The following is a 27,991-nucleotide window of genomic DNA, read 5'->3' as shown; positions in this document are numbered from 1 at the left end:
CCGGAGGGCGTGAATCCGGGCAGGCTCCCTGGAAGAGGCGGGCCGTGGCATGCACAAGACGGCAAGAGCGCGCGAGGCCGAGGCAGGAGTGCCAAGCCCTCTCCCCCGCGCCCCGCCTCGCCCCTCTCCTGCGCCCGGAACCTTGGACGCGCGGAACCCCTGTGCCGGAACGCGGGCGCGGCGGACCCGGAGGGCTATGGAGCAGGCGCGCGGGCCGCTGGCGGAGGCCGAGGCCAACGCGCCTGAGGAGGAGGCGGGGGCGGCCATGGCTGTTGTGGTGGTGGCGGCGGCAGCGGGTGGCGCCGGCCCCGCCGTCCTGCAGGTGGCCGGCCTCTATCGGGGCCTGTGCGCGGTGCGCAGCCGCTCCCTGGGCCTGGGGCTCGTCTCACCCGCGCAGCTGCGGGTGTTCCCTGTGCGCCCCAGCTCCGGGCGGCCCGCTGGGGGCGCCGACGGCAGCGGTGTCGGGGCCGAGCTAGAGGCCAATCCCTTCTACGACCGCTACCGCGACAAGATCCAGCAGCTGCGCAGGTGCGGGGCCCGGTCGGCTGGCGGCAGGTGGGGAGGGGAGAGAAGGGGCGGCTCGGGGTGCGAGCTTCTGGGTCTCACGACAGCCCTGGGAAGTGAGCACCAGTACTGTGCCCACTCTGCAGATGATGCACATAGGCTCAGAGAGGCTGGGTCACTTGCTTAAGATCACACAGCTAGAGTTAGAACTGGGAGTCTGCAGTGCCCTGGTTCTTTCCACAGTTGTCTATCTCCGTGCTTGAGTTTTTAAATCGCTGAGGTAGACTCTTATGACAACCCTGTACGGCGGGAAGCCCAGAGACCAGTCCCCACTTTAGAAATGGGAAAATGAAGCCTTTCAGAGAAGGGTCTTGACTTGCTCAAGGTCATATATTGGGTCAGCTGAGGCCTGGCCCAGAGCTCGGGTTCCCAGGCTCCTAGCTTATGCTCCTAGGGGTGGGAGGAGGGCGTCAAATAGTGACAAATTAGATCATCAATTGAACTCTCTTATTAAGATGAAGAAACTGAGGACGAGAGAGTAAGAGACTTGCCAAATGTCACACAGCTGGTTGGGATTGGGCTGACCTTGAATCCAGGGTTCCTCACATTACCCCTCAGCTTCCAGAGAGAAGTACCTGGAGATTAGAGGGGGCCGTAGGAGGGTCTGAAGATTTCAAATGGGAAGAGCTGAAGGAGATCAAAGGTGAAAATTAAAGGGGCTTAGGAAAGAGTTTGGCAGGGAAGGAAGGCAGTTTTATGAAAAGAAACCAAAGATTGACAGCTGTAAATTCTTTGAGTTCTATCTAATCTCTACTTCCACTGCCTTAATTCACTCCTTAATTTTCTTCTCTATCATCACCTGGACTATTGCCATCATCGCCTAACTACTGTTCCCCACTTCCAGTCTTGTACCCTACACCCCAGTCCATCTTACTCCTACTGTAGTGATCTCACTTTTTGAAACGATGGAATAAAAGAATATTTTTGCTGTCTTTCCCAATAGCATTTAGATATTCTCAAGTATTTGTCATCCCAAAAACCTTCATTTCCCCCTTAACCTAAATTTCTCTCCAGCCTTCTCTCTGATCCCTTTACACGCAAGCATCTCTGAAGAGTTGTCTACTCATACTCTGAATACCTCATCAGCTCCCATTCATTCTTACTCATAAACAAATGAGTGTTTCTGCCCTCCTTCCCTATTAGATCATTTCCATCAATATTTACATATACTGTTATCTCTTAAAGAGTGAGCTTTCCAAGGTGCCCTGTTGACTTTTGGATAACATCCAAATTCTTTAGTGGTCCACACAAAACCCTCACACCCTGATGCCTGCTGGTCTCTTTAGCCTTATCTATTACCAAAACTTTCTTTGAGCCACTATGGTCTACCACAAAAAAAGTTGGAAGGGCAAAGGAAGGCAGGATGTTCCAGGTAAGGGGAGCAGCAATATAAGCAAAAGTACAGAGGCATGAAACCATCTCAACCATTCAAGGATGTTTGAGCAAATTTTTATCATAATACCTGCAGCACTCTCATGTACTTATCTCCATGTCTGTCTCTCCCACTAGATAGTAAGCACCTTGAGGTAGGGACTCTGTCTTATTTATTTCTGTATCCCCATAGCCCAGCAAGAGCTCTGCCACACAGTTCATCCCTCTCCATCTGTGGGTGCTCACCATGACAGGCCCAGGGGCAGCTGTGGCTGATAGTAGTACTGACCCTGGTCCTGGCACTGATCAGAAGAGGAGCCCTCTATAATGCCTTGTCCAGGAAGGTCCTCTAGGAGGGTAGTCAAGATGTCCCTGCATGCTACAGACCTCACCCATGACACTACGAGTCTTATAGCCAAGGAGCTGGAGGCCCTGGGTAATGTCTTCACCAAAGTGTACAAAGCCAATTATCTCATCACTACAGACAGCCTGAAGAATTCTTAACAGAGATGGCAGCCCCAAGCAAGACTTCAAGCCTGAAGACTGGCCCCAATTTGACATAAAGGATGAATTCTGTTGTTCCATCTGCAGGAGTAAATTCTTAGGATAGTGGATCAGGGAGACACTCAGGTGCTAAATCTTCTGCGAAACAGGCTGCCTGATGGCTCTGAATTAACAAGATCTGAATAAAACATTTAACCTGGGGGTGGGATGGGGTGGGGTGGGAGATGTCCAAGAACTGGATGTATTCAAGTAAAAACTTGACACTTAGTAGGGATGCTATAGTATTCCTGCCTGAGAAAGTGACCCAGCAAGATGACCTCAAAATATCCTTTCCATTCTGAGCATTCTAAGTACCCAGAGTGCAAGTACCTGAGGGACCAAGCTCTGTGTCACCTAGGGAATAGCCTGCAGGAGAAAGGTGTTACACAGGCCACTCAAGGATTAACAATAGATAAATGACTGGATTATTTTTTCCACTTTCTTCATTTCTAGGCCTGTGCCCAGTCCTTACTGAAGGCAAATCCTTTAGCCTCTGTGAATGCCTGTGTCCTTTCTCTGTGGAGGTGGAACATGATGCTTTATTATTTCAAAATCCAAAAAGGCCCAGGTGGTTTACCCTTTGATTTACCTTTAAGCAGGTCTGATCCAGCTGCTTTTGAGTCCCGCCTGGAGAAGCGCAGTGAGCTGCAGAAGCAACCAGTGGGGCACTCCCGGCAAGGTGATTTTATCAAATGTGTGGAGCAGAAGGTAAGACCTGCCTCTTTTTGTGTCATTGGCTTACCAGCACTTCACCTCCCTCCCCGCAACTCTTACCTTGAAGTAGGCTCATTGATGCATCAACTGGGTGAATTGAATATAGCCTTTCTCTTCTCAACTCAGTCTCCGTCCATAAATGTGTATCTTGCTCTTTCTAGGCAAGGTACTAGTGGAGATTTAGAGGGATAAAAAAAATAGTCCCTGCTCCCAGCGGGTGCAGCCAAGTAGTCAAGACAGACGCACATGGCAGTGGATTGTAGGGTTCAGGGAAAATTTCCCAGGAGAGGTGGAGCCTGACCTAGACTAGGAAGGGTGTGGGAGATTTAAATTAAGCAGAGAGGAGGGTGTGGGACTTTGATGTAGAGCATTGGTCATCAAACTTTTTCTGTGAAAGACCAGATAGTAAATATTTTAGGCTTTGTGGGCGAGATAGTCTCTATTGCAAATACTCAGCTCTGCTATTATAGTGCAAAGCAAGCATAGACAATAAGCAAACGAATGGGTGTGGTTTGTTCCAATAAAACTTTATTTACAAAATCAGTTGGCAGGCTGGATTTAGTAACCCACCACTCCCATGTTGAGGAATTAGTTTAAACAGAGGAAAAACTTTAAAGGTAAAGGGAGTTTCAGGAGACAGTTGGGTACCTTGCCCAATTAAAATGGAGAAGGAACTGGTGAGGCAAAAAAAAAAAAAAAAATAGGTTAGGCATTAACCTTCATGCTGAGGCTTGTGGGCTTAAGGAGTGGAAGCAGAATAACCTAGCTGCTAAGAGGATGGGCTCTGGAGCCAGATGCCAGGGACTGAATCCTAGCTCTTCCACTTACTAGCTGGGTGACTGGGCAAATTATGTAACTTCTCCATGCCTTGGTTTGCTTATCTGTAAAACAGGAGTAATAACAGTACCTACCTCACAGAGTTGTGCTGAAGATTGAATGAGATAATATCATGTAAATAATTAAATGAGATAATATCATCTTTAGCACAGAACCTGACATACAATAAGTTCTTAATACGTATTAGCTATTATTACCCTTAAATAGGAATCAAAGCTGGGGAAAAACATGTTGAAAGCTGTGTATAGGAAGATTAATCTAATGCAGTGTTTTTCAAATTTTTTGACCGTGACCCACAGTAAGAAATATATTTCACACTGCAATTCAGTACTCATGTGTGTATATGATTATAACTGAAACAAAATTTTTACAGTGTTTACCTTTACGACATGCAGTGCATTCTTCCGATTTTTGGTTCTTTTTCATCTATTAAAAAACTCTGACCACAATTCACTAAATTTATTTTACAACTTATGATTTGAAAAATATCAATCTAGGGTAGTTCCCAGAACAAATCGGAGTAGCAGAGGCTGGAACCAGAAAGAATATGTAGTAATGTAGGTGTGGGCTGTGGAGAGCCTGAAATACGGTAGTCACAGTCAAAAATTGGGATTCTGTATTGTTTTAAAGTCAAATTAGAGATGTTTATTTTACTTGGAAAATAACTTTTTTTTTTGCCTTGGGTATCCTAAATTTTAAGAGAATCTTGAGTTTTAATTAGAGCAAGATTAATAGTCAATGGGTTAATTAACACAAGGTTGGGGAGCAAATTCAACCTCCTATGACAAACATAGTTTACAACTTTAAGTGAACAGACAACTCTCTACTAATTGTAATTTCCCGTAATAAACATAGAAGCCAGGTTACAAATCAGTAGCTCCTAGAAATGTTACTTATTATAAACTTTCAGTATTAGATGGGAAAGCTCTTTGCTCCTTTTCTGTAAAAAGACTTAGAAATTCAGCTTTATGAGAAATTCAGCTTTTTACAGAATAAGTAAAGATTTAAAGATTTAATTTAAATTATGGCAACTCTTGGGTAAATATATGCTTACCGTCTTGCTTATCCAGCTTGCTAGAGGAAGATGAATGGCTAACCCATACTTTCCATTCCCAAAGCCTTTACTTTGAGTCATTGGTTTTCTAATACATGAGACTCAACATCTCCTTTTTATAATAATTTTTTAAAAATTCTCTTTTCTACTCTGAAACAATATAGGTGGGTAGACAGTGTAACCTACCTATATGCATAATTTCAGATGGGAAAAAAAAATCAATAAATGCCCTAATCATAACATAAAGGAAAGTATTTTTTAATATAATACATATTTTAGTATGTAAATTCTTGGGCACAACTATACTGTAAGACCTAACACAGTCATCAAATGCTTTCACCTGTTTGTGAAATAACCATGAACATGTAAGCAACAGATGTTGACTTGTGCAAGGGAGTTGTATGGTAATTATAAAAACTCAAAACCATGAGCAATGTTGTTATCAGTGACCTGAGATTCCACAGGTATAATCTCTCAAGTTATGTAGTAGTTGCATTTCTGGAAAATTCAGTGTTTATTAAAGCTGTGTCTAAAACAAACAAAAAATATATACTTAGTTTCTAGGCCCAGGTAATTATAAAAAGGTTTGCACCTATGAGGTTGTCTGGCTACATATTGAAAAGTTGTGCAGGATGACAGAAAGTTCTTCATTATGTAGAATACATCGTAAACTTGCAGTTCATTTGGCACCCCTGTCCCTCCCATATATGCCGATATTGTGACAACAAGAAAATTGTCCCCACAGATTTCCAAAGCATCCATGAGGGGAAGTAAAGCACCCATTTAAATACTTTATTAAGTGCTTTTGAGACTTTTGGCATATAGTTTCAGCTATTTTAATTACCTTATTTCATCGATTTTAAAGCCCATTTTTTCACATTTTAGCATCTCCAGAATTGTCTTAAAATTGATGTGATATGAAAGTATTGTACTATTGTTTAATTGGCATCATTTTCTGATACATAAAGTAATGGTGCATCTTAACATCGGTGGTGTCTTAGATCAGATAAAATGCAATAAGCTTATACTTGGGGCTTAATTTTTTTACTTCTATAAGTGAAAATGGAAATGAAGAATGGCTAGGAGGGATGTTGTGGGAAAAATATATATAGGGCTTGGTGATTGAAAGGTGAAGGCAGCTGTGAAAATGGAGGGGTTTGTTTTGTTTTCATGGTACATCTGAGAGCAGTATGAAAATGAAATCAATTCGCCCCTTTTTAAATGGTTTATCTATGAAGGATTGGCTACACTAGGATGCTGCCAATAAATAGGAGTGTCACCAAAAAGACCAGAGTGTACCCAACAGGTTTTTCTGCACCAGGCTTTTGTCTAATTGTGGATACAGGTTTTATGGGCATCATTTATGGAACTTTTGGATTCATTAAGGCACAGAGTGACAAAAGGCAAGGTTTTATGCAGAAAGTGTTTTTCAGCCTCAGAATCACAGGTGTACTCCTTCCCTCTGAAAGGCATGGTCTTGAGTTTAGAGACTGAGTGGAAGACACACAACTCAAAATAGGATTTCCTGGCTTTGACCTTTATTAGAATTAGTGGGCTAGGAGAGAAAATAATCACTGTTTTTGGCCTTTTTTGAGGAGGAAGTCTAATTTGGTGGAGGGAATATTAAGACTGAGTACTTGAAAAGACTCCAGTCTGCTGAGGATGCCTCCCATCAGAAGTGCAGTCAGAGATGAGCAATAGCCTTGGAAAACACATCTTTTCCATTTCTCACCTCCTCTGTGGCTCAGTGTAGGATAAGTCAGAGGACAGAGCACAAGAAACCCAAGCAGGGTTTCTACATCTGCCATAGTGGCAGATGTAGAATGGCCTCTTAGTACTAGTAGATGGTGGTTACTGACAAAGAAATCTTTTCCGATCTCTGCAACTCAGAATCTTAGAGGAAAATTGTCTCACAAGCAATAACTCTTAGAACAGTGTATATGCTTACTATAAAGTAGAGATAAGTGAGTTCTCAGATGCAAAATTACTTAATGACATTGGGTACATCACCTAGCTTGGTGGTCTTTTTCTTGTGAGTAAAGCGTAGATTAATATCCTGTCTCTTCATGTATTTCAGACTGGTACCTTGGGGAAACAGCCTGTCAGCAGAGGATTCACTAAGGACAAGGTAGGTTTCTAATTAAATATAGAGATCCAAATATGAAGTCATATGGGACATCTATAACAAGAGGCTGCAAATCTGAACATGTTTACTGTGGTTTGGTAATTTTGTATAAGGTTATTTTCCAACTGTAGAGATAAGAAATATTTCTATGAATTTTTGTGTCCTTGACGGGACCCCTAGCATAAGTGTTGGTCCTGGAAGTGCTGGAGGAAATTTGAAGGAAATGTAGTGACACCCTTCCTTTCTGTAGGGAGTAGTTTAAAAAATCAGATAAAAACATGTTTGGTCTGTCACTTAATTCACAAATAAAGAGCCACCCCTAGTAAAATAGAAGTTAAGTTAAAAATAACAACTGAGCTTTCTTACTAGCTGCAAAGTGCTGCAGGACTTATTGGTGAGGGAAAACATTTGGGGAGTACATGGTGACCTAATAGATACTCCCCAGGAATAGAACTGTGAAGACCTGCCTGGGGCTGGCCGGTTAGCTCAGTTATTACAGCACAGTCTTGTAGCACCAAGGTCAAGGGTTTGGTTCCCCATACTGGCCAGCCACCAAACAAAAAAAACCACCTGCCTGGGATTGGGGGCTCACTTTTTCTGAGCATGCAGATTTTCTAATACTTGTTCACTACTTATTAAACATCTGTTTCACTGTCCTGACATGTTGTTTCTCACAAGACTTAGAGATAGAGTCAAGCTACTTTGTTTTGTTTTTTTAATTGCAGATGTTAATTTCTTTTATTTTCTCTTTCAAGACTCTCAGTTCAATCTTTAACATTGAGATGGTGAAAGACAAAACTGCAGAAGAAATAAAACAGGTAATGAATGAAAATGGATTGGTGTACTCTATGAAAATATGTGTTCTGTGAACCAAATCTGAGAGGAGAAAGGAGCGTACGTTTTCTTTTTTACCGGTAAGGGGATCTTAACCCTTGACTTGGTGTTGTCAGCACCACGCTCACCCAGTGAGCAAGCCGGCCATACCTATATGGGATCCGAACCCGTGGTCTTGGTGTTATCAGCACCGCACTCTACTGAGTGAGCCACAGGCTGGCCCAGAGAGCATACATTTTCTGACACCTCTTTCTAGCCAAAATGAAAGACAGTTGTAAAAGGCAAAAGTGATAAATTACATGAAGGACAGTGGCATAAGAAAACTTGTCTTTCTTGGTCTCACTCTTAAATGTCTAATCAATTCTTATTTCTCCTTTCTTATTCATTCCTGTTGCCCACATCTTCTTTAAAATCATCAGTACAGTATGCCTGGATTACTGTACTACCTTACCAAATCGGTTTCCCTGCTCCCCTTTTTCCCACTTCACCTATCATATTCTCACCAACTGAGTCATCATAAAGTTCTGCTTTCATTATGGGGAAGCATAGTGTATTGGTTGAGAACACATTCTAGAACCATGATGCCAGTCCTGGCTCTGCCACTTACTAGCTGTATGACTTGCACAAGTTATTTAATTTCTCTCAGCCTTAATTTCCCTACTGTAAAGTGGAGATAATAATAGTGCCTCATAGAGTTATTTGGAGAATTAAATGAGTTAAGATTTGTAAAGCACTTAAAACAGTGCCTGGCACAGAGTAAGTGCTATATTTATTTTTAAATAAATGAATAAAAATAAGTGTTAGGAACCTGCTCACATATGTTCAGTCACTTCCCATATTCCTTTTCTTGGCATTCAAAGTCTTCCATTATTACAGGACCTTTCTGCAGGAAGCTTCCTGGACACCTTTCTTCAAAGCACTCAAGATCTCTCCTGCCTGTTTAGTCATTCCATGTACCTTGATTTACATTGCTGTTTACCTTTTCATGTCTGTGATTCTTTTCTCTCTCATTAGACTACAATGAGCTATTTTTTGGCATTCTTTATGGTTTCATGAATTATATTTTATGTATATTAAGAGGATCAAAATAATAAAAGAAGCATACTATGTGTCAGGTACTATGCCTAGTGCTTCATATGCATTATTTCACTAAATTCCCATAACCACTCTGTGAAGTAGGTGCTGTTATTCCCAGTTTACAACTGAGGAAACTGTGACCTAAAGAGATTAAGTAACTTAGTCAGTGGTAGAGACTCAAACGCATGTCTGTTTGACTCTGTATCATATTCACTTACGGGAAGTTGTGCTGGTTGCCATGGGTTTCCTTTGGATGCTGTATCATTTATGTTAGCAAGCATTTATTAAATACCTATTAAATATTTTAGGCTCTATGCTGGACACAGAGATAAATGAGAGACTCCCTACCCTTGAAGAGTTTTAGCCTAATGGAGAGACAGACACAAAAACAAATGAGATCATCACATGGTTCTAACTTCTGTTAATAGAGGCTTACGCAAAATCTCAGGGAGACCTTGGACTGTGCCATTGGGAAGAAGTGCCAGTGGAACATGAACACCAAGTATGTCGTTTAGGGAGAGAGAAGCCAGTTCCACAAAGCCTGATCATATGACAAGTATCATTAGACCTGTAATTTTAGGTACAAATTTGTGTTTGTTAAAAAAAATTTTGAGTAATTGAGGTAAAAACTATGTTAGGAAATATTTATCAGTCTCATAAAGTTTAGTGTTGATTCATAATATCTGCTAATATCATAAATTAAATCAAAATAATCAGAATATGCTGTCCTTAAAATGAGAAGGCAATGTTTGACATGCTAAATAAAGGGGAGGGGGGCCTCAAAGCAACCTTAGCCTGCATTAATAGTTTGCCTAGGTCCTAGGAGGTAATAATAGTTCTTTTGTGCTCTGTGTTCGTTAGATAGATCACTTTGATTAGTATCTTCAACTGGGGCCCAACCTTTTAACAGTAATGTTGACAAAGCAGAGCAGCTCTAAAGGAGAGTGACCCAGTCTTCAGCACCAGCTCACTCAGGTGTCACCTTGGTCATGATGCCTTACCCTACTTCTATGCCTTTGCTAATGTTGTCATTCTCTGCTTATAGTGTGTCTGTCTATCTCCTCCTGCTGTACCTATTCATCTTCCCAACCTCCCTATTTACCTGGCCAATTCCTGATCATTCTTCAGGATGTGGTTCAAGTCCCCTTCCTCTGGTACTATTCCCTAACCTGGGTTAAGTGCCTCTTTTAGGAGCTCTATGTTGGGAACCAGGACAGAGACCAAATATATATTATTATGTCATAATCATTTATCATTCAATCAGCATGTCTGAATACTTTTTGGGTTGCAAGGCATTGGTGATAACACAGGCAGACATCCTGCCTACAGAGGCTTGCAAAGTAATTAGGGATATGGATTTATATGTAAATGACCTTATTATGTAGTAGCATATCTGAGGCATCTTTACAGAGGTATAATGTATAAAAGCAACTCATAGAAAAACTTCTGACTGAAGTGTCAAGGGGAGACTGCTTGGAAGAAGAGGCATGCGGAGGATAGAAAGAATTTTGGGGGTCAGAGATGGGGAGAGGAGGGCTTTCCAGGAAGAAAGAAGAAAAAGAGAGAAGAAAGAAGATATGGAAAAAAGAGGTTGTCTATCACACACAAGGCACATCTTAAGAGGAATGGCTTCAAACGTCATAGAATCAGTTTTTCTGACAGGAGTTTGTTATTGAGTTACAGTTTAATCATCTAGAAGAAGGGATTGTATTAAATCTTTTTTGTAATCATGTACTAGTAATAAAAGCATTACATAGGGTTTTTCCTCCTGTTATCAAATAGCATATTACTCTGAGCAGTGAAAGCTGTCACCACAACAGCGCAGGTTGAAAAGATTACCACATGTCACAGACACCCTCTCTTTTTTGTACAGATTTGGCAGCAGTATTTTGCAGCAAAAGATACAGTCTACGCAATTATTCCTGTAAGTAGTTTGGAGGGGAAAATAAAGTGTTACAGCATGGAGGTCAGCTCTAACCTTAGCAGGCAGTTGCCTTTACTTTTCCTATGTTTATTGCCTCTTGAGAACATGCATTTTACAGCTCTAAGGGTTTTTACTATGCCCTGAGCACCAAAGATTGGAAGCTATATGTGGTATATTTATGGCTCTTGTTTTCCTTGTTTCTGGTTTAGAAATGTCTCTGAGTCAAGTCTCTGGCAAGGGAGCATGGTATAAGTTCACATTGCTGAGTAATTTCCAGATGCCTTTTATTTCTTTTTGGTGTTTTCCAACCAAGCTGTTGGAATTTAAGACATGGCCTCTAATTTAGCTTTCTTCCTTTGTCTGTAAGTGACCTATACCTGAGCTCCTCCTAGTCTTTTTTCTGGCATTTCCCTTTAGCAAGTACCATTTTCTTGGTTTTTCCCTTCCTGAAATTGCTGTCATGGAGATAGTCACCAGCCACTGCTTGACATTAAGGTCTGTGACTGGCACGCTTCTGGCTTCTCTAGTTTAATGTCCTTCTGCTGACCACCACCATAAGAAAGCATTTGAAGTACTGAGTTATCAGCTAGTGTTTTAATTGTTGTTCTTCCCTGAAGAGAAAGTGGCTTAGGTTAAGTTTATATTAAGCTCACAAATATATACTGAGCTTACATGAGTAAGTGTAAGATTAAGGAAGAAAGCATATAGAAGGAAGGACAAAGCCAAGCCTTTTGTTTGTTGTAAGGGTATCAGTATCTTTTTTTTTTCTTTAACCTGTTATGCATATACTCCCTTACCCTTTATGAGTTCAACATCCAAAAGAGTCTGCACTTTTCATGATGTTTTAGATCTCTGATACCGACTCATTGTTTGAACAGGCCTTCTTAGCTCTCCCTTAGTGACCTGATATCTCTGACACTTGTCAGAGTTCCCTGGAGAATTTGGAGCATTGGAGCTCCTACTCATCACACATAATTCTGACAATGAACAGCAAAGCATGCTTTTGGTTTTTCCTGTTTTTCTGTCATAAGAGTGATTTGTAAGTGATGGAACTTAAAAGATTGTTTTAGTTGTATTATAATTCTAGAATTCAGTCTTCATGGCTTTTTGTGTTTTCTATTTGTAAGTTAATTTTATTCTTTTCCAACTTACAGGGAGAGAAGTTTGATTTGATCTGGAACCGAGCTCAGTCCTGTCCAACAGTAAGTTACTGGTGACCATGTAGGTGTTGCTTATCAGTTCTTCCAAACAAGGATGTTTTCCAATAAATCTTATTATGTTTTATGCTCTCTCACATGTTCTGTTTATTTAACAAAGATAGTCACATGATGATTGTGCTGATAAGTGAGGTTTTCAATCTTGTGAAATCATGTGGGTTTGGCCCAATAAGCCTCTGGCTTTTTAGCTCTCTACCACATCTCAGCCCTTTCTGATGTGGATCTTAATCTATCAGTATAAGTACATATTGGAGTGCACCTGAGACCTTAATCTTTTCCACCTCCTTTAAGTTCCTGTTTTATTGGCAGTTTTCTTTGCAGTTTTGGCCATGTTATCCTGGTAATATGTACCTAGAAGGAATTATGAGGTTGTTGCTGGAGTAATAAGCTGCCAGAAGAACTAAGGAAAAGGAAATAGGTGGCTTAGACCAGCTGATTTGGTGTCAGTAATGATTGCTAGGGTTTTAAAAATTTTTTTTCAAACATTGCTGACAGAAAACAAAGAATACCTAAGTAAATGGAGAGTTGTTAAGATGTTAATTCTCCCCAAATTGATCTCTAGATTAAATATCCCAATCAAATTCCCAATAGGCTCTTTTTTTAAAGAAATTAATGAGTTGGTTTAAATAATTTATTTTGTTATCCAAAGGACCTGCAATAGCTAAAACAATTTTGAAAAAAAGAACAAAGTTAGAGGACTTACACTTCCTGATTTCAAGACTTATTATAAAGATACAGTAATGAAAACAGTGTGGTATTGGCATAGATAGATATATAGATAAATGGAACAGAATAGAGAGTCTAGAAAGAGACCAACATATATGTGGTCAGTTGTTTTTCAACAAAGGTGCCAGGGTGATTAAATAGGGAAAAGATAATCTTTTCAATAAATGATGCTGTTGGATAGCCATGTGCAAAAAAATGAACCTCTACCTTTACCTCACACTGTATACAAAAATTGACTCAGAATAGATCATAGACGTAAATGTAACTTCTAGAAGAAAATAAAAGAGGAAATCTTAGTAATCCTGGGTTTGGCAAACATTTCTTAATACATCATAAAAAGCACATACTGTAAAAGAAAAATATCAATTAGATTTTATCAAAATTAAAACATTCTATTTGCTTATCCTTAGTCACAGTAGCCAAAAGGTAGAAGCAAAGTAAGTTTTATCAAAGTTTACATATCTCAAGTGGACAGACAACCCAATTAAAAAGCGGACAAAGATTTGAACACTTTGCCAAAGACATGAAATGGCAGATAAGCACCTGAAAAGATGCTTGACATCATTAATCATAATGGGAATGCAAATTAAAACCACAGTGAGATACCACTAAGTGTTGGTGAAGATATGGAGTAACTGGAACTCTCATATACTGCTGGTGATAATGTAAAATGGTACAACCACTTTAGAAAACAATTTGGCAGTTTCTTTAAAACTTAAGCATATACCTACCACACTAACCAGGCATTCCACTCCTAAATATTTTCCCAAGAGAACTAAAAGCATATGTCCATACAATGACTTGTGCATTGCAGCTTTATTTGTAATAACCAAATGCTGGAAACAGTCAAAATGTCTATCACAAGTGCACAGAAATTGTGGAGAAAGAGACAGTATGTGTGTATACACATACGTATATATACACAATGGAGTAATATTCAGCAATAAAAAGGAATGAACTATTGATACATGCAGCTACATGGATAGATAACAAAACAGCTGTACGGAGTGAAAGAAACTAACACCCCAAAAAAGTACATATTCTATGGTTCCATTTATACAAAATTCTGTAAATGCAGACAGACCTATGGTGACAGAAAGCAAATTAATGGTTGCTTTGGGACAGCTGGAGACAGGGAAGTATGAATTACAGAGGGGCACAAAAAAACTTTTTGAGATGACACATATGTTCATTATATTGATTGTCATAATGGTTTTGCAGTATGCATGTGTCAAAACTAATCAAATTGTATACTTTAAATATATGTAATTTATTGTACCTGAAGTATACCTCAATAAAGTTCTAAAAAAACTTTTTCCCTGACAGGGGCTCTGCTGTCAGATAGGCACAGAGGTTATCTCACCTAATGATAATAAATCATAGCCTGGGCGATTGGCAATAAGGATTGGCAATTCCATGTATAATGTGTATTGACCTGATTGTACTTGGTTTTGTTCTGTCACCATTTTCTTCTTCATCACTTACCCACAATTCTAAACATCTTGATCATAAAACAATCATTTGTTGGTGTTTAGTATAGAGCTATGCTCCAATATCACTCTCAGCTGATAGGAGATATGAAGTAATTACAGCAATTAGAACAAAAGTTAATTCAATAGCATTAGAAAATTTAGAAATTAAAAAAGACCCAAATAGTCATCAAGAGGATAGATAACTAAACTATGATAAATTTCTACAGAATTTCATACAACAGTGAAAAATTAATGAATTAGAGATATTTATCAACATGGATAAACCTCAAAAGCATAATGTGAGGTAAAAAAAGCAGGATTACATAAAAAATACAGTTTGATAAGATTTAAGTTTTTAAACATGCAAAAACAGTACTACTTCTTGTTTATGGATATACACATATACATTAAAAGTATAAAACATAAAAGGGAATAGCAGACATTAAATGCAGGATAGATGTTAACTCTGGAATGGGATTAGAATGGGGTACAGAGGGAGTCTCAATTATATCTCTAATGTTTTCTTTCTTAGGTGGATTGAGAAGTACGTGAGTATTATATTTTTACATATGAATTTCATAATTAAAAAAATGTTTTAAAAACTAAACATTCAAGAAATAGAGTGAATGATACAGGTGGTTGGATACAGAGCTAATAACTTCATTTATTTTTCTCTCTCCTTGTGTATCTGTTTCCCACAGTTTCTGTGTGCACTGCCAAGAAGGGAAGGTTATGAGTTCTTTGTAGGACAATGGACAGGCACTGAACTCCACTTCACTGCACTTATAAATATTCAGGTAGGTAGTTTGTGCCCTTCCTTTAGAAGAAAGAGACCTATTCCTTGCTGAGGCTTGGAGATACAAGGAGCCCTTGCTGAGGCATGGAAACACAGAACATCTACTAACTCCCAGCAGTATTTTCTGTGGAAATGATGAATTATCATACTTTATGTCACACTTTTAGAAGCCCCACTCAATACCTTAACATTGGAAAAGACTCCAAAACACCTTCTCTGACTACTTCTGGCTCTTGTTTTTCTCTTCCCCAGGCTTCTGTAGCACTTATTGCGTGTGTCTCCCTTACTAATATGGCTGAGTTAGGATAGCTATCTTTTTAACCCAAGGTATAAGTCCCTTGAGGAAGGCTCATGTCTTACATGAGTTCTGTTAACCAAGTCAGCACCTTCCAAGGTGCTAGATGAATAGTTTACATTTAATAAATGTTATTTTATTACTTCTTTCTTTTTCTTTTCCTTTTTTTCTAAATATTAAATTAAAAAGTTAGTTTCAAAGTATTTGAAGCTTTTAAAATAAAAGTCAGTATTTTAAATCAGATCATAACTATGACTGGCATTCTATATTTGGAGGCCAAATCTGGCAAAAACAAGCATGTATTATATTGGTTTTGAGACTGAGGTAAAGAGGACGTAAAATAGAATGACGGAGAAGCTTTTTACTTTGTTATTTTATAATTCATCTAACAACCATTTATTGAGCACATACTATAAAAACCAACATTTGATGTATTTACTATGTGCCAGGTGTTTTATATACATTCTATCATTTAATCCATACAAATATGCCATGAGATAGTTACTGTTATTGTTTCTATTTACAGACAAGAAAGTAGGCTTGGAGAAGTTAGTTCACACTGCTAATAAGTGATGGAGCTAGGTTTCAGTTCAGGTTATTCTACTCCAGAGTCTATCTCATTGTGCCATTGGGTTGGGAATTATGCTAGGACCTGGAGATCTGTGAGACAAGATCCCTGCCTTCGTGAAGCTCATACGCAGGTATAGGAGAAAGATACAGAAACATAATTACGATCAAAATGATTAGTATAATATCAGAATTATGAACAAAATGATCAGTATAATGTTAGAAGCATGTTCAAGAGAACTGAGAGTCTGAGCTATTAACAAGTACCCTTGCAATAGTTAGATATTGATAATTAAAAAGACTCTTGCTGAAATTTTAGAGATGAGGTCCAGGGATCTTTTTTTGAATGTAGAAATATAGTTGTTTCCTCCTACACTATACTGGGGCTTTACCTTTGAACCCAGCTTCTCTTCGTAGTCTAGACTTGAAGTCTAGTAACCACTGCCCTGACCATTGTTCATGAAGTTATGACCTTCCCATCCTTCTCTCCTTCACCGCCAACCCAGATTATATTTTTTAACTTTGTATTACAAATTTGGCCCATGTGTGAACTCTCCAGCTCTTGCTACAGCTTAAAAAAGCTCAGTTTTCAAAGCCAGCTAACGAGAGTAGATTTCAGCTATGAAACACACCAGTACAATAAACTGGAAATTACACAGGCACATTGCTTTCTTTAGAACTTGATTTGGTAGCTGCTTGTGCCATTTTGTTTTTAAATGTATAGCCACAGTGAAGGATTCACTGTCTACTGTAAACATTTTCTAGCCAAACCTTTACCAATTGAAGACACAAATAACACTGTGCAAACTGTCAGTTTCACCAAGCCTTCACAGGCCTGACCTTGCCCCCACATACCTATCCTCCAACTCACTAGCCACCTAAGGGGTTGTTAAAAGCCAGAATTTTCTTCAGACTCTATTGCTTTGAAACTGCAATTTGTTGTGGTGGTACCTTATTGAACCTTGATAAGTGTTCCTCCTTGTAGACTCGAGGGGAAGCTGCAGCCAGCCAGCTGATTTTATATCACTACCCTGAACTTAAGGAAGAAAAGGGCATAGTGCTGATGACAGCAGAAATGGATTCCACGTTTCTGGTAAGAATCAACTTTTATTTACCTCTTTGGATTCACCTAGTGGCCCTGAAGATATTACTTTTCTGACAAAGCTCATGAGAGGTAAAATTCCAGAGACCTACATGTACCTTATTTCTTACTTATTTATTTTATTTATTGAAATACAATTGACTATGCATATTTCTGGGGTACATAGTTGACTATCAGCATTTGCATGCAATATATCATGATCAAACCAGGATAGTTGGCATATTTATCATTCTTACTTATTTTTAAAGTTGACAGTAATTTTGTCTTGCTCAAGCTCTTTCAAGTTGAAGGTAGTACAGATTCTCAGTCATTTATTCTGAAATCCACAAGCTCTAAAGTTTTTTTATGCTCATTTGGTCACAAAATCTTACCTGAATTGAACTCATTTGGTAGTTAAATCTCCACTTAAGCAGATGTGAGGCCATTTATAGTCCTTATTAGTCCTACTTGGTGTGGAATATTATGCATTTTACTAGAGAAATATTGATGTGTTTGATTATGGAGAGTTGTATAATACATAGTTATACGGTATCTGCATCTATTACTTTTCTACAATAGAATAATTCTGATTCCAAGACACATCCGGCACTGAGGATTTCAGATAAGGGATTTTGGACAAGTAAATGGCATCCTAAGTATAGGGAAGAGTTCAAAGTCTGGAATAGTTCTCAATCTTGTATCTTACTCCACACTGTTCACAGGTAAAACATTCATCATACATAGTGATTTCCTTTCCTCCTTTTCTCATTCCCCGGTGAGAATCACTGGGCCAGAGCACTGACCATATGCCCATAGCTAATGATGCACATTTTGTTCTCTCTGCACATCCAGGTACCGGGAGCAGTTTTATGATTACTGCACAATCTGTTTGTCTAGTCCTCGCTCATTTCAGTCTCATTTGTATGGCAGAGGTTAAATTCAGGATGTCCCTAAAATAGTGAGCACTTTAGAGCGTCTTCCCCCTGAGATTCTTCATTACAGCACCCACTTACTTTTCCTTTCTCTCATCAGCTGCATGGAGGAAGGAAGAAGTGATGTCACTCAAATAGTATCTCATAGTAACAGGCCACAAGCCTAGGAAATAGTGAGGACTCTTCTTCCCTGTATGTTATTCCTGAAACTGTCCAGTCCCATTTCTCCCATTCGTCCTTAAACCCTTTTATCCACCACACTCAACTGGAAGTCATCCAAAATCCTATTCAGAAATATAGAGTTGCCGTTATACTGAGATAGACGAGATTGCAGGGGTAATAGGTTTAAGAGGAAAATCAGGAGCTCAATTTTGGACATGTTAAATCTGAGATGCCTGTTAAGATATCCATATAGTAGACAGATATATGAGACTGGAGTTCAGGGGAGAGGTCTGGGCTGGTGATGTAAATATGGAAGTTATCAGCATACAGATTATATTTAAAGCCATGGGACTGAATGAAATCACTAAAGAAATAAGTGATAGAGAAGAGGTCTAAGAACTGAGCCCTGGAGAGATGAAGAAGCATCAGCAAAGAAGATTAAAAAGGAATGGTTATGAGGGAAAAGGAAATAAGATGGTAGAACGCCCTGGAAGCTAAGATAAAATGTTTGAAGTAATAGGGAATGCTCAATTGGCCAAATCTTACTTGGCTTGCAGGGCAAATGAGATGAAGACTGAGAACTTGCTAGATTTCACAAACATAGAAGTCATTAGGAGCCTTTATAAGAACAATTTCAAAGGAGTGTGGTAAAAGCATGACTGGAGTAGATTTGAGAGGATGGGAAGAGAAATTAGGAACAGTAAGCATAAAAACTCTCAAGGGACATTTCTGTAAAGGATAGGAGACAATGGGGCATTTGCTGCAGGAAGAGAAATGGGGCCAAGGGTGTCTTTTGTTTTAAATAAGAGAGAAATATCATATTTGTATGCTGTTGAGAAAGATCCAGTAGAGAAGGAAATATTGATAATGCAGGAAAAAGAGGAGAGAGGTTATATTTTTGAGTGGACAAGTCTGGGAATGAAAGTTGATCTTTGCCAAGAGTATGAAAACAGGAGAGAAGCCAGAGTATAAGGATACAGATACAGTTAAATGGATAGAAGTGGTGGTAGCTTGTAAGAGTTTTCTCCAGACTGCTAAGTGAAAAGAAAGGTCATCACCTGAGAGTGAGGATAAAAAATAGGTGTTAGATACTTGACTTGAAAAGAAAAAGTATGAAATTGTTTTCTAGGACAGGGGTCAGCAACTACAGCCTGTGGGCCAAATCCAGCCCACTCCCTGTTTTTATAAGGTTCATGAGTTAATGTTTCCTACAGGGGGAGAAAAAAAAACTAAAGAAAAATAATATTTCATGACATGTGAAAAGTGTATGAAATTCAAATTTCAGTGTCTGTAAATAAAGTTTACTAGAACACAGCCATGCTCATTAATTTACATATTATCTACGGCTGCTTTTGCTCTATGACAGAGTTGAGTAGTTGCAATAGAGACTGTATGGCCCACAGAGCCTAAAATATTTACTGTCTGTCCCTTTACAGAAAGTATTTGCCAACCCATGGTCTAGGAGAATGGAAGAGAGAATGTCTATGCAGGATCAAGCACAGGGAGAGAGGGCTGAGAGTTGGATTTAACTAGGGTTATGGCTTAGCCAAGTGGTATAATGAAGTGATTGAGGGGCTAGGAAGTTGAAGGTGCATACAAAGGAATGATTATAATTATTGATCATGGAATGAAAGCTGGGTTAAGAAGGAAGTGAAAATGTAAGAGAGGTTAGAGACAGTAAGAATCGTGAATCCTAGTGAGGTTGAAGGATTGTTGGAGTTGGGAGTGAGCTAGAAAGATAGCAAAGATAGCAAATATTAGATAGAATGTAGATGTTTCCAGTTGAGATTTGGAGGAGATATAGTTACCAATAAAGACAAGGTTTGATTTGACCATGGGAATCACTGACATAGAGATTGTACTGTCTTTTCTGGTCTGCAGCAAAGCACAGCATTTAACCATATTAAAAATAAATGGATCCTAGAGGTCAGAGGAGCCCCTTTCTGTATTTTGCCATTTTTACCACCTCACTGTGATAGTCTTAGACTGCTGCACAGTTTTCATCATCATTTAAGTTTGCTTCCTGGCCTTATAACATTTAATAGTACACTAGACAACATATATTTGCCTTGTATAAATCAACTTGATTGTGAGGTTCCAATGTAGTACAGAACTAGACACATTGGAATTTATTGTAGAGGTGCATGATATAGAGAAAGGAAGCCTAGAAATGTAATATGAATACATGGTCCCTGCATACTCACGCATGAAATGTGCGCTTTCGGCATAGTATTTCCAACTACCGTAAAGCATTGATCTCAAATGAAAAGAAATACGTGGAAACTAGAGTTTTCTTCTGAACTAACAATACTTTTTGAAAAGTTAGTAGAATATTCAAAAACCTAGCCTTGTTTGATTCCACATCTGTATCAATAGATGATTTCATTGGAATGCAGTAAGTGCTAGGATAGAGACGTGCACAGAGTTCTGGGGGATAGGGTATGGGGCAGTGTTCCTGGCCCAGAGTAAGTAAGAAGGCTTTCTGGAGATGACACCTGGGCTGAACTTTCAAAGATGAGCATGAGTTTAGCCAAATAAAGAAGGTGGGGTGGAGGAGGGGGAAGGAAGACTGGGGGAATGTTTCAGACCAAGGGAATAGCATAAATAAATGCTAAGAGTCATGAAATGATTTGGGTATTGGGAACAGTTTTGTATCACTGGTATGTAAAAATGATGAGTTGTGTTTAGAGGTTTGACTTTATCCTGAGTGCATGAAAGACTCATTAAAGGGTTTGAACAGTGAGTAACCCATAAGGAGTTGGATTTTAAGACCATTAACCTTATTTGCTTTCTAAACATTCTGTACTAGTAAGGTCAGTGTGATCATTTAAAAAACAATTGCGGGCCGAGCCCGTGGCGCACTCAGGAGAGTGTGGCGCTGGGAGTGCAACGACGCTCCCGCCGCGGGTTCGGATCCTATATAGGAATGGCCGGTGCACTCACTGGCTGAGTGCCGGTCACGAAAAAGACAAAAAAAAAGAAAGAAAACAATTGCAATAGTCTGGGCAAGAGGTGGTGAGGACCTGAACTAGACCAGTGATTGTAGAAATGGAGGAGAGAGAATAACCCTGGAAGTATTAGGGAATAAAATGAGCAGGACATAGTACATCGATTGTAGATATGAAGATCAAAATAAAGGGAGATGAAAATGGATGGCACTGCAGCATCAGGCCCATACCCAGCTGTTGCCAGCAGTTGGTCAAAAAAAGAGAGAGAGAGGGAGGAATCAGGTTTGTTAAAACACATCCTTATTGAGCAACACAGGGAGTCAGTATGTTTATCTTCTGGGGTCTTGGAAAGGGAGGAGACTACTGCTTCATATTGCAAGTCAAGATCTAAAGGCAGAGGGTAAATAAGGAAGGGGATCCTTTCCATAACCCTCCACGAGAGACAGACAGATGCACATCTCTCCCTGTGTCTTACATCACTACGCACCATACTAGTGGTCTTGAAATTTTTTTTTAAAGTAGTGTTAGGAATCCTTTATCCAGACAAAATCTTATTATGTAAAACCTCAGATATAACAACTAAAACAGCTATGAAGGGACCTGAGGCTACTCCACAGAGCCCTAGGACTCTGCAGAGTAGTTTGAACAGCATTGTTCTAGATTGAACACAGCTGAACTTACCCATACCTTCACCACCCCAAACTTCAAATAAAAGTTGATGTGAGAGGCCATTCAGCTCAGTAGCTCAGAGAGTGGTGGTATCTGTCTCAGATTACGGCAATGCACTTGCTTTAGAAATGGTTTGCTCGTAAGGCATGTTTGAGTTTAAGAAAGGTAAAATTGATGAAGTAGAGTTATCAACCGTTATCAATTTTAATTATCTTGCTCGATCAGAAAGAGTATCGGTGAAGCGGAGGGAGTACCAGCCTGGGAGTCTAGAGGTCTGGTCCTGGCTCTGCCACTGGCTAGCCATATGACCTTGGGCCTGTCCCTGAGCCTCATCTGCCTTGGCCTATTAATGAGAACATGGTGATCTAAAATTCTATTAATTTGAAGTAGCCAGCTTTTGGGGAAAAGGCTTTTGATTGAAGAGCCAATCTCAGAAATTAGTGCCTGCTTGCGAGAAATGACCTGAAAGTCCCACAAAGGGAATAGAGGTGAAGCACAGTCTATGGTATTTATAAACCTATCTTCATCATTCTGTAACTAGACAGAACACTTTTGGCAATCACTTTTTAATGGGAATTTTCTATTTTCTATTATCTTTTGGAGTTTGATTTTGGCCATATGAGCACAGTGATAATGGGTAAGTGCCTCTGACCAGCTAGAACTGCTAGAATGTATAGGAAGCAAAAGTAAGAGTTATTTGAGTAATTCTTTCGTAAAGTTTTAAGAGTGTAGCCTATGACCTAATACGCCTCCTCTGTTACATAGAGTAGTGTGCTCACCATTTCCCTACTACTGAGCTTTAGAGAAGGTGGCCTCTTTTCTTCCCTGGGGCTTTGCTGGTGTATTAGTTATAAATGGCTGCGTAACAGATTGCTCCAAAACTTAGTGGCTTAAAACAACAAACATTTATTACCTCATAGTTTCTGTGAGTCAGGAATTCAGGAGCAGCTCAGCTGGGTGGTTCTGGCTGAGTGTCTCATGAAGTTGTTGTCAAGATGTTGACTAGGGCTACAGTCATCTGAAGGTTGATTGAGCTTGAGGATCCACTTCCAACCCCACTTGCATGGCTGTTGGCAGAAGCCTCATTTCCTCACCAAGTTTGCTTCTCTACAGGACTACTTGAATGTCTTCATAACATGACAACTGACTTTCCCCAGAGCAAGTGATTCAAGACAGATAGTAAGACAGAAGCTACAATCTTTTATGACTTAATAGCAGAAGTCATTCTTCATCATTTTGTCGTAGTCTATTTGTTAGAAGAAAGTCTCTGAGTATAGCCCTCACTCAAGGAAAGGGAAATTAGGCTCCACCAAAGGAAGGAGTACCATAGAATTTGTGGATAAATTTTAAAACTGTAACAGCTGTCTGTGGCACTGTTTTTCTGACTAAGGTGGTGTCAGTAACAGGTTTTATTCAAGTATATGTCTGGTTAGTCAAGAACTTAGTACTCACTCACAAACTGGTTCCTAGAGCTGGTTAACTTGCTATTCCCCCTCCCCCTCCAAGGTATATTTAATGGTTATTAAGGAACTGAATGAAGAGGGTAATTGTGAACATATACTTGATTCAGCAGACATTCACTCATTATCACTATGTGCAGGGATATAAAATAAGCCATGGTCTATATTTTTGAGAAATTTGTACTAGGGAAGACAGACAAAAAAGAAAAAAAAGACACATACAATACAGTTTGATAAATACTTTGACAATAGTAAGCACGGATGATTTGGTTAAGTGGAGAAGGGACATCTAACTAAGATTGGGGAGGTCAGGGAGTCAGGGAAGCTTTCTAGAAGCGATGACTCCTGGGTGCAGACCCCCACACACCACAGAACTCAGACACAGAGGCTTGTGGCCCTGTGCAGAGAAGAACCTCACTACTCTTTTTACCTTACAGAATGTTGCTGAGGCACAGTGCATCGCCAACCAAGTTCAGCTCTTCTATGCCACTGATCGGAAAGAGACCTACGGGTTAGTGGAGACTTTTAACCTCAGACCAAATGAGTTCAAGTATATGTCTGTCATTGCTGAATTGGAGCAAAGTGGACTCGGAGCAGAATTGAAATGTGCCCAAAACCAGGATAAGACTTAAAACTGTAAGGATTGGCCCTTCACAGTCAGCTCAGCCCTGGATAATCTACAGCCCACCCATCCCTTGAACTTGAGCACAGCATCTGTAATGAGCAGTCTGCAGTGAGTTGCCCTGTATGCTTATTGCAAGAAGCGATCATGGAGTTGAGCCCTGTTAGTTGATATTTAGGAACAAAGGTACCCAAACATTCTGATATTTATCTCTCAGCATACTTGAGGTTTCCTTTTAAGTATTTGAGGTCATAACAAGAGACAGCCAAGGATCTGCAGGATAGTTGACTTGATTCTGCACAGTGTAACAGTACAGTTACATTCTGACCATTTTGACCTCATAGCTCCCAAATGATTGGTTCTTCATTTTTATGAACTTGTGACAGGATAATAGGCTTGAAGACCTGCTATAGTTAGATGTGGGCTTTACAGTCTTCCCATGTGCCAGTCTGCTGGCCAAAGCCATAACCCAAATATCCTGTTTAGACCCTAGAACAACCAAATATTTCCATCAGGATAAAGACTTCATCTAGATGCCTCCCAGAGTTGCTTTTAGTGTAGCTGGTTTGGGGTGTCAACAGATTTCAGGTATAGTTAGATAAACAGGTACAATGCGTGTATATTATTAAACCATAGTTTGTGGCACCTTCTCCTCTAACTCTGCGTTTTGTAAGCTGTATGTTCGAAAGGAGTGAATCAGTGCAATGTAAATAAATCAACACACTTTTGTAAGAAGATCAATTCAGATTTGCATGATTGTTTAAAACAACTCTAAGTATTATGTGATAAAATGGGTGGAAGCAAATGTTCCCAGATTGGGTGTGGGAAAAATGTAGCAATGAAATAAAGTCTGGCTGACAATCTTTGTTACACAGAATAGTGAAATCTAAGCTATGTGCTGTCCATCGTGTCAGTATAGTGGGCTGATTTTATCAAAACTCATTGTGGGACTCAGCAATTAGTTGTTTGAAACACCAGAAATAAGAAAGTTGTTCTCTAGCACTGGGAGCTCATATTTGGTTTGTAGTGTCCCTGTTGTGGCTCTAAGCTCAGTGATGGAAGAGGATGGTGGTTACACACCAGCCTTCTGAACTGGAGGCCCCCAGTGCCCACCTTATTATTGCTGACCACCTGTACTATGCCTTGCCTTTCCCTGATCTAACATGTTCCACTTTTTCTGCTCTTCCTGCCTAAGATCTGTGATACTGAATATGGTGAGTGGGAATTTAAGCAGTATTTACAGTTTGTGTGTGTGTTCATTTTCTTCATTACTGAAGACATTTTATAGGTTGGGCCTATCCCAAGCTCTTTAAATAAGATTGGACTTCCCATTTTCTCAGCTGTGTCTGTTTTGTCGTACCTCTGAATCTGTGTGTAGAGAGAGACAGATACTATTTGTTTAACCTGGAGAAGCTGCTACCCTTTCACAATTCCTCTAAAGGTTGAGCTGTTCCTAATGCAAATTCTGGATCTGCTTCTGGTCCTGACAGCTCACCTTTTGAGAAACTTGAGTCTTATCAGCCTTGCCATTTTCCTTAAATGCCCTCTGACCTTGTGGATGTTTTGAGTCCCAGGAATTGTTTTTTTGTTTTGTTTTGTTTTGTTTTTTTCTGTTTTTTGACCGGTAAGGGGATCACAACCCTCGCATGGTGTGGTCCACACCACGCTCAGCTAGCGAGCGCACTGGCCATCCCTATATAGGATTCGAACCCACAGCCTCGGCACTCCCAGTGCCACACTCTCCTGAGTGAGCCACGGGGCCAGCCCAGAGTCCCAGGAATTTTTGATGTCAGGTAAGGTTGCTTTTGTGGGTATCCAGTTATGTTTGCTCTTCCCTCCAGATGGATCCGGTTCTTGGTCATAGTACATTTCCATTACACCTCCACCAGAGGGTGAGAAAATGATGGAAAAATTAAGAAATGGCTGCTCATTTTATTCCCCACAGCTTTGCACTCAATCCCCACTTGCTAGGATGTATCCATGGATAATTACATTGGATATGACTAAAGTACCATCTGGCTGTTCTTTATATTCATTTACCTAGAAAGATCTGGCAAAGAACTGAAAGAAAATTGTAATGTTTAATCAGTAGATTTGTCCCCTGGTGCTAGCATGGTGTTATAGAAAGTAGACAGGCTTTATAGTTAAGTGAGTATAGTTCAGATGTCAGTGTGGCTGTTCATTAGTGCAATAATGTTGAACAGATTACTTAAACTCTCTAATTCTGTGGGTTTTTTTTTTTTTTCTTCTGTAAAATGGTGATTATACCTACCTCATAGGATTATTGTGAGAATTAAATTAACATGTATAGACTACAGTGGAACTTAATATATGTCAACTCCTTTCCTCTTCTGTACTTACCCTCATTAAAGACTAAGACAGATTAGCATTGCAGATGTGCAGATTATTCTTTATTCCAGTTTAAAGAATAAACCTATCTCACTGTTTCTCAAACTTTAAGATGCAGTAGAATCACTTAGGACACTTGAAATGCAGATTCCCAGACCCCAAGCCCCCAACCTGCTGAATCAGAATGTTTTCAGAAGGAGCTGAGGATCTACATTTTAATATTTGCTCCAGATGATTCTGATATAGGTAATTAACCAGCTACACTTTGAGAGCCATTGCCTTATTTATTCTTCATGAAAAATGTGTATTAGCCAGGTCTTTTTTTCCCACAGACATTAACCATAGGATTTAGGTTCCTCTGCTCTTTGTTCCCCATAGTGATCCCCTTTGCATACCTTAATTACTTTTTTTTTTTTTTTTCTTTTTTTCCCCATTAGAATGTGAGCTCCTTGAGGGCCAGGATTTATCTCTATCCCTAGTGCCAAGGACATGGCCTGGACCATAGAAGATACTCAGTTGTATGTTGAATAAATAAATGACATGGATTTCAGCCAAAACATTATCTTGTTGTTGTATGTGTGCCTATATTTAAATACTCTGGATTTAAAAGAATGTCTTAACACACATAGATCAAGAATTTGTTGAGTAGGAATATTTGCAAACCAAGGTACTAAGTTATACACAAAGTCTCTGTATCTAGCCTAATCCACTGGCACTACCATGGTGGACCATCTACTCAGTGCAATTCACCAGTTGCTCACAGAGCACCTACTCTGCAACCACTGTGGTAAATGCTGGACACAGCAAAATGAGTAGCATATGATCCCTGATTTCAAGCTCTGTTTCAGCCACTGTCTATTTCTCTCTTTCCTCTGATTCTGTGCCTCACATCTAGCACCTGGTCATGGTTTGCCTTGTCTTGTTCTTAGGATGTTCATACAGGTACTTCTTTTCTAGCCAGTTTAGAAACTGGAGCCACATGTTCTGTTTTTTGCATTCTTCAATACTGACCTTTTGTTCAGTCTTAGAGAAGAGGTGCTAATGCCCAGTCCCCTAGTCATTTGACTTAGCATTAATTCAGCATTCATTTGTATTTATTGAGCACCTATTATATGCCAAGCACTGTTATAGAAAACTGCAGAATACAGCAACAAATAGGATAAATAAGGCCCCTGTTCTCATGTAAACCAATAAGACTATTTAAAATACTGGTAATGCTATGAAAATAAAAATAATGTGATGGACTATGGAGTGATGACAATAATTTAATGGTCAGGAGAGCCATCTCTGCAGAGGTGACAGCTGATACATGAGCTAGGGAAAGAGTACCAGGTAAAGAGAACAGCAAGTGCTAAGGACCTGGAACACAGCCAAGCTAAGCATGCTTGTTTCTGGGCACAGATTTAAGGTTCGGTCCCTGCCCATTAGGAGCCCACAGTGACATGAATATACTGACAGGAATAATTACAAAACACTGACATGAATAATTACAATACAAGGCAAACTGGCCAGCACTGTCTAAGATGGACAAGGAAGTTAAAGAACCCAGATGCAAAGCTTGGCAGAGCATGATACCTGCCAGTGAAGTGCTTATGGAATAACAGGTAGACAATATTAAAGTCTCAAAGGACGTGTGTTTCATTCAAGAGACA

The 27,991-nt window shown here is 39.7% G+C and overlaps 1 protein-coding gene across 1 annotated transcript; it reads left to right on the top strand.

Moving 5' to 3' along the window:
- The first annotated feature begins 95 nt into the window (after positions 1-95).
- Positions 96-26,896, top strand: ATPAF1 (ATP synthase mitochondrial F1 complex assembly factor 1). Its single transcript, XM_063104777.1, has 9 exons — positions 96-528; positions 3,078-3,186; positions 7,161-7,211; positions 7,964-8,026; positions 10,993-11,043; positions 12,198-12,245; positions 15,160-15,255; positions 17,102-17,209; positions 23,806-26,896. Exons 1-9 carry the CDS (start codon positions 197-199, stop codon positions 23,998-24,000), a joined length of 1,053 nt encoding a protein of 350 aa, XP_062960847.1. The 5' UTR covers positions 96-196; the 3' UTR covers positions 24,001-26,896.
- The last annotated feature ends 1,095 nt before the right edge of the window (positions 26,897-27,991 follow it).

This window comes from Cynocephalus volans, chromosome 8 (assembly GCF_027409185.1).
Source record: "Cynocephalus volans isolate mCynVol1 chromosome 8, mCynVol1.pri, whole genome shotgun sequence".
Taxonomy (NCBI): Eukaryota; Metazoa; Chordata; class Mammalia; order Dermoptera; family Cynocephalidae; genus Cynocephalus; species Cynocephalus volans.
Note: the sequence above shows the minus strand (reverse complement) of the source record. Positions and strands in the feature narration are given on the sequence as shown.